General features: G+C 32.5%; 1 protein-coding gene across 2 annotated transcripts in view; it reads right to left on the bottom strand.

Moving 5' to 3' along the window:
* The window catches only part of LOC137648994 (venom carboxylesterase-6-like), a 139,535-nt gene that overhangs the window by 2,210 nt on the left and 127,325 nt on the right, over positions 1-10,000 (bottom strand). For both annotated transcript variants that reach the window (XM_068382146.1, XM_068382145.1), the window contains exons 10-11: positions 2,312-2,471; positions 1-41 (exon numbers count right to left, since the gene is read on the bottom strand). The exon at positions 1-41 is cut by the window's left edge and continues 74 nt beyond it. In XM_068382146.1, the coding sequence (XP_068238247.1) occupies positions 1-41; positions 2,312-2,471 (201 nt within the window). The remainder of the gene's footprint in view (positions 42-2,311; positions 2,472-10,000) is intronic.

The following is a 10,000-nucleotide window of genomic DNA, read 5'->3' as shown; positions in this document are numbered from 1 at the left end:
GGCTCCACTGGAATCCCAAGGAATCGTCAGGTGTGGGGTTCCTGTAGGAAGGATATCTATGTCACTGACAAAGGACTTTTTTTGTAAACCTTGTGATGATATCTATGTCACTGACAAAGGACTTTTTTTATAAACCTTGTGATGATATATATGTCACTGACAAAGGACTTTTTTTGTAAACCTTGTGATGATATCTATGTCACTGACAAAGGACTTTTTTTTTTGTAAACCTTGTGATGATATTTATGTCACTGACAAAGGCCTTTTTTTCTAAATCTTGTGATGATATCTATGTCACTGACAAAGGACTTTTTTTGTAAACCTTGTGATGATATCTATGTCACTGACAAAGGACTCTTTGTGTAAACCTTGTGATGATATCTATGTCACTGACGAAGGACTTTTTTTTTGTAAACCTTGTGATGATATCTATGTCACTGACGAAGGACTTTTTTTTTGTAAACCTTGTGATGATATCTATGTCACTGACAAAGGACTTTTATTGTAAACCTTGTGATGATATCTATGTCACTGACAAAGGACTTTTTTTGTAAACCTTGTGATGATATCTATGTCACTGACAAAGGACTTTTTTTGTAAACCTTGTGATGATATCTATGTCACTGACAAAGGACTTTTTTTTGTAAACCTTGTGATGATATCTATGTCACTGACAAAGGACTTTTATTGTAAACCTTGTGATGATATCTATGTCACTGACAAAGGACTTTTTTTGTAAACCTTGTGATGATATCTATGTCACTGACAAAGGACTTTTTTTTTTGTAAACCTTGTGATGATATCTATGTCACTGACAAAGGACTTTTTTTTTTTGTAAACCTTGTGATGATATCTATGTCACTGACAAAGGACTTTTTTTTGTAAACCTTGTGATGATATCTATGTCACTGACAAAGGACTTTTTTTTTTTTGTAAACCTTGTGATGATATCTATGTCACTGACAAAGGACTTTTTTTGTAAACCTTGTGATGATATCTGTGTCACTGACAAAGGACTTTTTTGTAAACCTTGTGATGATATCTATGTCACTGACAAAGGACTTTTTTTTGTAAACCTTGTGATGATATCTATGTCACTGACAAAGGACTTTTTTTGTAAACCTTGTGATGATATCTATGTCACTGACAAAGGACTTTTTTTTGTAAACCTTGTGATGATATCTATGTCACTGACAAAGGACTTTTTTTTTGTAAACCTTGTGATGATATCTATGTCACTGACAAAGAACTATTTTTGTAAACCTTGTGATGATATCTATGTCACTGACAAAGGACTTTTTTTGTAAACCTTGTGATGATATCTATGTCACTGACAAAGGAATTTCTGGTAAATCTTGTACTTAGAAATATTGTCGACATTAATGATATGGCAAAGATGTTAACAATAAAACTGTTATAAAACTATTACTTTTGTATACCTCACATTTAGAATATATGCAAAGGGAATAACATCATTACATCCAGAATAATAGTTGTAGTTAAGGGAACTCTGAGAAGTAAAATATTCAAAACAGAAATTGAAAAGGCAAATATGAATCAAAATGAGTGTTTGAAAGATGATAAGTTTTCCTCTTTCAAAAAATAAAGTGAAGATGTCTTTCCTGGAGGCTCAATTGAGAAAACTGGATCTAGGATTATCTTTTTTCAAAAACAAAATAAATTAAAACAGTCTTTGCATGTCCAAATATGATAACAATCACCTAATGGCCAAGTAAAAATTATTATATTTGATGATTAGGAACAGAAATATTGAAATCTCAACATTATATATAAAGTATAAAGTATAAAGTATAAAGTATAAAGTATAAAGTATAAATATAAATATAAATATAAATATAAATATATATTCACAAGTTTGGAAACATCTCTCTGTACGAGTTATTTGTACACACAAAAACACACACTAACACACACGGATATATATATATATATATATATATATATATATATATATATATATATATATATATATATATATATATATGTATGCATGTATGTATGTATTTATGTATGTATGTGTGTATGTATGTGTGTACGATCAATCTGTACACACAAAACACACTAACACACACGGATATATATATATATATATATATATATATATATATATATATATATATATATATATATATATATATATATATATATACTGTATATTATATATATATATATATATATAGAGAGAGAGAGAGAGAGAGAGAGAGAGAGAGAGAGAGAGAGAGAGAGAGAGAGAGAGAGAGAGAGAGAGAGAGAGAGAGAGAGAGAGAGAGAGAGAGAATGTCTTCATTACCCGGTAGTTGCAAAGTTTATCCACAGACTCAGCATGATCTGTCTCAGACGAAGGTCCTTCTCTGCCGTGATATCTGTGGGGTTTTCTGTGAGGGGTTCAAAGGGCTGGAGAAGAGGACCTCCTCGGAATAGGTAGTAAAGATCATCACCATGGCTTACCCCTAAAAAAAGAAATTCATTGGTGAAAATACTGGGTTGAGATGATATAAAATGGGAATAATTGATGTTTTCTACAATAATTACGAGGATATATATTGCATCTAATTGTCTAAAAACATACCTAGACCTGAATATACACACACACACACACACACACACACACACATATATATATATATATATATATATATATATATATATATATATATATATATATATATATATATGTATATATGCATATATATATATATATATATATATATATATATATATATATGTATATATGCATATATATATATATATATATATATATATATATGCATATAACTATATATACGGGTGTTTATGTGTATTCATATATATATATATATATATATATATATATATATATATATATATATATATCTATCTATATATATATATATATATATATATATATATATATATATATATATATATATATATGAATACACAGAAACACATATAAAGATACATAAATGAATATACAAATATATATGTACAGTACAGTATATGTATTTTTCAACTATTCATCTTTTCTTTTCACAATTTAGCTACAAACGGGCTTCAACTCCACAGCTCTTTGCAAGGCTTTTTGGGTAATGAGTAACCTAATGATAGATATTATGAACTTTGTTTATACAAGGGTGTTGCTGGTAGATAAGGCTTGTAAGTCTGGGCTTCGCAACCATATCCACAGTCGAGCAATCAGTATTTTGTTAAGTATTGATGGTAAAGAGGTACAGTATATTGTACTTAAAAGAAAGAAAGAAAAAAAAAACCGTGGAAAAACAAACCAAGAGACTAATCTCTCACGCACCACAGCAATAGGTTGCCAAAACTGATGATAGCAAGGTGTTATCTTATCTAATTTCAAGGTAGAAAGGAATAAAAGTAAAGATTGATAACCTCATTATGATATTAATTAATCTAAGGCACAGGTGATATAAACTTAATAACAATAAGAATAAGCTTAGAAGCTTTGCACCTATCTATAAAGAGATAGAAGTGAGCAATAAGGAATCAGGAACCAGGAACCAGGAACCAGGAACCGCATATCGGCAACAGTCACGTCCTTCAGCTGGATTTAGTGACATAGCAATTACATTCCTATCTATGTATATTTAAACACGAGACTAGAAAAAATAAGTAAACTAATTGACAATTCTATTCTGCATTTTCTGCCATCAACTAACATTCACATTTCTGTTTATTTCATACCAGCTGTGTTACTTTAGGTCCCATTTTTGTGTACAGTACTAGTGATCCTAGATATACACCCTGTACTACCACTTATAATTATAACTAGAGACATTCACATAAAATCAGGTCTGAAGGTAAAACGTTAAAGGTATTATTATCATTATCATTATTATTAGACTAACTACAACCCTATCTGGAAAAACAGGCTTCTACAGTATACACCCAAGGGCTCCAAAAGGGAAAAATAAAGGAAATAAATGATAAACTAAAAAACAAGTAATGAACAATTGAAATATAATATTTTAAGAACATTAATAACATTAAAATAGATATTTGATATATAAACTATAAAAAAAAATAAAAAAAAACAAAAGGAAGAGAAACGAGATGGAGTGCGTTCGAGTGTTCTCTTAAAACTAGGCTTAAAGTTAAAACGTCAAAGGGGTTATAGTGATAAAAAAACAGGGTAAAGGAAAAGTCGGGAACATAAAATATAAAGCATATTTACGATGTTCAATTGAAAAAGGAAATATTTACTTGAATTTAAAAAAAAAAATGTGACTATGAACTCTTCTAGTCAGCCAATGGGGAACCACGATTTGCAAATGTAAACAAACTTCTTGCCAGTTTCCCGCTTTTTCGGACCAGGGTTGCCAGGTTTACCAAATGAGAAAAGCCCAACGTCTGATCAACTGCAGCTGTAAAAGGCCAACCTAATAGTAGAAAAAGGCCGAAAATATAGCATTTAAGGCTAACCAATTTTAAAAAGGCCAAATTTAGGTATCTAGCACGAAAAAAAGCCAAGTTCAAGTTTTTGGGCCCGAAAAAGGCCAACCTGGCAACCCTGTTCGGACAGTTATTTTCTGCCCTCCGTAGTCCGTAGTCCGTACTGTCACGGTTCAGTGTTTCGGATGTATTTCTCAAAAGTGATACTGTCACGGTTTTGTGTTTCGGATGTATTTCTCATACGGGATACAGAAAATATTCCCTTTTGTATTTGTTAACTGTGAAATACACGAGAGAAAACAGCTTTCAACGCCAGGGAACAGTTTCACATTCGACGTTGGCTGATACCCCATCATGTGTGTTAACTGAAGCAGCTTAGGCAACTTGCTCTGCCTAAGAAAAACACATTTTTGAAAGTGATCAGCTCCCACATACCTAGTGCTGATGATGTGTGTGAGTTTGGACTGAACCAAGATTTACTAGATACTGTAACTAGAACCCCATCATGTGTCGATAACTGAAGAAGCTTAGGCAACTTGCTCTGCTTAAGAAAAAACATTTTTGAAAGTGATCAGCGCCCACATACCTAGTGCTGATGATGTGTGTGAGTTTGGACCGAACCAAGCTTTACTGGACACTGTAACTAGAAATTCAAACTAACTACGGCAACCATTCAAACTTAACACAAGTAAAGCACCAGACGTCATGAACTCTGAAATTCAGTCTGAACTTAAACAAGAGCTGAAGATGGCTATAGGTTAATTTGGTCAACAGTGGCGGCAAGCTGTATGGAATTTGCTAGATAAGATGACCTTTTGAACAATGTTTTTCAAAGGTGTATTACTGTACTGTTAAATTAAAGTCCGTTAGGACTGAAGTCTGGTCTCGTTCTGATTCGTAGACATGATTATAAAATATATAGAATAACGTTTTCCGTGTTAAATTCCTTAGTGTTTAATGTATTGGTATTTAAATAGACATAACTAATGTATCAAAGCAATAAGCTATTATACGATGTACGGGATATAAATGTCATGCATTTTATGTGGTGTAATGCGTTTATAAAGCCCAATTCCGTAGACCTATACATCGCAAAATAGAATGTCACTAGATTTCTTAGTATCAGACCAACAGTGCAGTTATTTAAATCAAGATGATAATGATCAACACTAGAAACCAGTGGTAACTAATGAATGCAAATGCTTTGTTCCCATCAAAGAACTGGTCAAGTTAGTTCTGCTATACAAGGTTAAGTCTTGTGTCGTACAGTAGGAAACGTGTCGAAAAGAGCTATGAAATCGGGCTCTATAAATGGAGTTACCTCCAGTAACGGGTTTACTTTGCTATTGTTGTGTTGTGTGCCGGGCAAAATAACGGATTTTGAGCGAAGCGAAAAATCTATTTTTGGGTGAGATAGCCATGACGTCCTGTGGAAAACATAAGGCAGTAATATCAATGTGTAAAATCGATGGAAAACATAAGGCAGTAATATCAATGTGTAAAATCGATGGAAAACATAAGGCAGTAATATCATAAATGTGTAAAATCGATGGAAAACATAAGGCAGTAATATCATAAATGTTTAAAATATTGCCTGAGCTTCAATAAAACTTTACCAGGAAGGTTATATCATGCATGAAGTGTGTAGGTGCCTAGGCTAGGAAGCCTAGCACTCGTGAGGCTCGATATAAATAGCCAAATCCACGACAACAATGACGTAATATAAGAATCCCTAGCTAAAATTCTAAATAGCTAAAGCTATTAAAGCAAATAATGCCTGGAAGGGTCGTTCTGGCTAACTAAATGTACAGAAAGAACGACCGCGTTCATGACGGTCTCGTCACCCACCCAGGTAGGTGGATACTACTCATTTTTTTCTATTTCTCTAAGTAAATTTCATTTTCATGTATGTTGTGCCTATCCATTGTTCAAATCTATGTTGGTGTCATTTTCTTTTTATCAGTAATTTTATGATTGTTGTGCTTTACCATTTAAAATGTTGACATTAAACAGTCTCTTCTCTCGAGCATGCGGTTACAGTACTTCCCTTTACGTGTAACTCTTTGACTAAATAAACCTCCCGTGTTTAAGTAGGCCTACATTGTGTTTTTTTATTGGACGCAAATCTGCTTATGACATCTACTATTAATTAATAATATGAATGAATTTTGTAATCATATCTTATGGTATCAAAGTCTATGGGTAATGAAGAACTTTCGATTTCTTTCCTGTGTTTTTTATCTATTGTTTCGGAAGATACTTTTTTAAATTGTATATTTTGAGTTTAGTGAGCAATACACAATAATTACACAGCTCAGATTACAGTTGACATATTAAACCAGGTCAAGTTTTGTCTTGTTGCACATAAGTTAGCTATACCGTAGCCTGTGAGATATATATATATATATATATATATATATATACATATATATATATATATATACATATATATATATATATATATATATATATATACATACATATATATACATATATATATATATATATATATATATATATATATATATATACATACATATATATATGTATATATATATATATATATATATATACATATATATATATGTATATATATATATATATACATATATATATGTATATATATATATATATATATATATATATATATACATATATATATGTATATATATATATATATATATATATATATATATATATATATATATATATATATATATATTGAATTTTTGTCACATGACCCAGCGCTGTGACCAAGGAGGCCACATACGGCTTGATAGTATGAAAATTAGGTTAGTCGATGAAATTTCAAGGTTATATGGAGAACTGATGTAAAAATATAACTCCTATTAAAATAGTGAAAAAAAGAATTAGAAATACCAGAGTAATCTTATAAGATCTAGAGTTCCAGAGTTCTAGACAGTGAGAAGGACATCAGCTGTCAACATACAGGGAAGAAACAGTAAGCTCCGTCCAAGCACTGTGACTTTTATTCAAGGTTTAAGGCGCCATTCCTGTCTCTAATTTAACGCTCCACAGAATAGCAACACTTTCCTTGAATAGTTGCGAGATACTTCTTTTTTTTTAATCGTTCTTACTATTGCTAGGAATGGGAGAGGGAAATGAATGGGATAAAGTACATTACTGATTATCCTCTGTTGGTATTTCTAGCATATTGTTATTTGGGTAGCTTCAAGTACCTTGTTCATGCATTCTTTTCTTAGAAACGAGCCTTCATCTTAGGTTACTGTTTAAGTTGGCTATACCGTAGCCTGTGAGATATATATATGATATGATATATTGAATTTTTTGTCACATAAGCCAGCGCTGTGGCCAAAGCCCAAGTCAATATAGTATGAAAATTAAGTTAGTCCACCATAACAAATCCTTCCTGTAATCTAGGGGAAATTTTGAATAATTGGTCATAAACAATGGTCGTATTATTATTTGGTATGATGATTTTGCACTTAGATGGGAAATTAAGCATATAGGGAAAAGTTTCATATGATTAGTAAATGAATTTATCCATTCCACCAAACTTTGTTGGGAGTCTGATTTGTGTGTCATATGTATTTGTTTATTGTTATAACCGATTACGTTATTGGGCTATTCTGGCCTGCAACTGGCATTGGTCCTTCACATGAACAATGAATCCGAAATCTTATTGAGCTTGGTCTAATTGTTTTGAGCCAGTCGTAAGAGTAAAAAGTTCCTTATGCTTCCTTGCCAGGGGAAGGTCTCTCTCTCTCTCTCTCTCTCTCTCTCTCTCTCTCTCTCTCTCTCTCTCTGTCGTTGGAAAAGCAGGATTGTAAGGACAGTGAGACAAGCTTCACCAACGACAACTGACAGTTTATTCAAACATACGTGGGAATATAGTACTACTTTTCCGTTCGCACCCTGTATTATATTCCAACTTATGTTTGAATAAACTGTCAGTTGTCGTTGGTGAAGCTTGTCTCACTGTCTTTACAGGATACTATAAGCCTAGGGGTTCAACAGGGAAAATAACCCAGTGAGGAAAGGAAATAAGGCAATAAATAAAGTACAAGAGAAGTAATGAATACTTGGAATAAAATATTTTAAGAACAGTAACAACATTGAAATAAATTTTTCATATATAAACTACAAAAACCTCAAGGAAAAAGGAAGAGAAATAAAATAGTATAGGGTGCTGAGTGTACCCTCAAGCAAGAAAACTCAAGTTAGTGTAAGACCTTGGTACACAGGCTATGACACTATCCATTTCAAGAGAATAATCGTTTGATTTTGGAGTGTCCTTCTCCTAGAAGAGCTTCTTACCATAGCTAAAGTGTCTCTTCTACCCTTACCAAGAGAAAAGTACCCACTGGGCAACTACAATAGTTAACCCCTTGGGTGAAGAAAAATTGTTGGGTAATCTCAGTGTTGCCAGGTTTATGAGGACAGACGAGAATGTGGAAAGAATAGGCCAGACTATTCGGTGTATAGCCTATGTAGGCAAAGAAAAAATGAGCTGAGCCGTAACTACATAGAGGGATCCAATATAGTACTGTCTGGCCTGTCAAAGGACCCAATAACTCTCTAGCGGTAGTATCTCAACGGGCGGCTGGTGCCTTGGCCAACCTACTATCTTTGTGTGTGTATGTGTGTATATGTGCATGAGTATGCATTTGTGTATGTGTGTACATGTGCATGTGTATGTATGTGTTTGTATTCGTATATACTATATGTGTATATGTATGTATATATAATTTCACTAAGCTGTAGGAAGGATCAGAAAACGAAATTTTGACCTGGGGCTTTCGTAACGAATTTGTCATGCCTCCTCTGGGCCAAGTAGCACTAAAAGCTAGAAACAGTTTCATAGTCACCTTTGTGAGAGTAGTAAAAAAAGAAAGAATATAAAAACATAAAAATTATTACACAGCTGATTTAAAAATGATTAATGTCTAAATACATTGCTTACAAGCAGTTCGTCAAATTTATACATTCCTGGGCTATAGCTGCTGATCAATTCTGCACGATTTTATAATATTGCTTTGCTCGTTTTGCTTGTTTTGGGTTTAAATCCAACCCTCCACTGAAGTCGAGTGAACTACTTCTCGGGCGGGTCCATATCAATCATCTAACGAAACATTTTCATTATAACTTATTCTTTGATTGTAGCATCTTCTAAATCATATGATCTTGTGAAAAGTAATGTCTTTAGTTTCTTCTTAAATTCAATTGCTCCCTTTAGGTCCTTCATTTCAGTTGGCAGTTTATTATAATGTCTGGGCGCACAGTAGCTAAAAGCCCTTTCACCAAATTTACTATTTGTTCTTGGTTCAGATAGCCTATGTTCGTCACTCATGTATCTTATGTTAACATTTGTTTCTAGTTCTAGTTTGTTCAGGCATTCTTTAAGATATTTTGGTTCAGTATCTTAAACCTTAGTAAGAGTAGCTTGTATTCATTGGTCGCTATTTATTACTATATATCCTGACAATACAGTATTTCTTTTACTCCTTCCTAATTAATGGTATGATTACATTATATTTATGTTATTTAAATCTGGTTTCGAAATCTTTTTCACTTATATGACAAAACAGTACCAGCTGAACTC

Source organism: Palaemon carinicauda, chromosome 1 (genome assembly GCF_036898095.1).
Source record: "Palaemon carinicauda isolate YSFRI2023 chromosome 1, ASM3689809v2, whole genome shotgun sequence".
Classification (NCBI taxonomy): Eukaryota; Metazoa; Arthropoda; class Malacostraca; order Decapoda; family Palaemonidae; genus Palaemon; species Palaemon carinicauda.
This window is presented reverse-complemented; position numbering and strand designations above follow the sequence as displayed.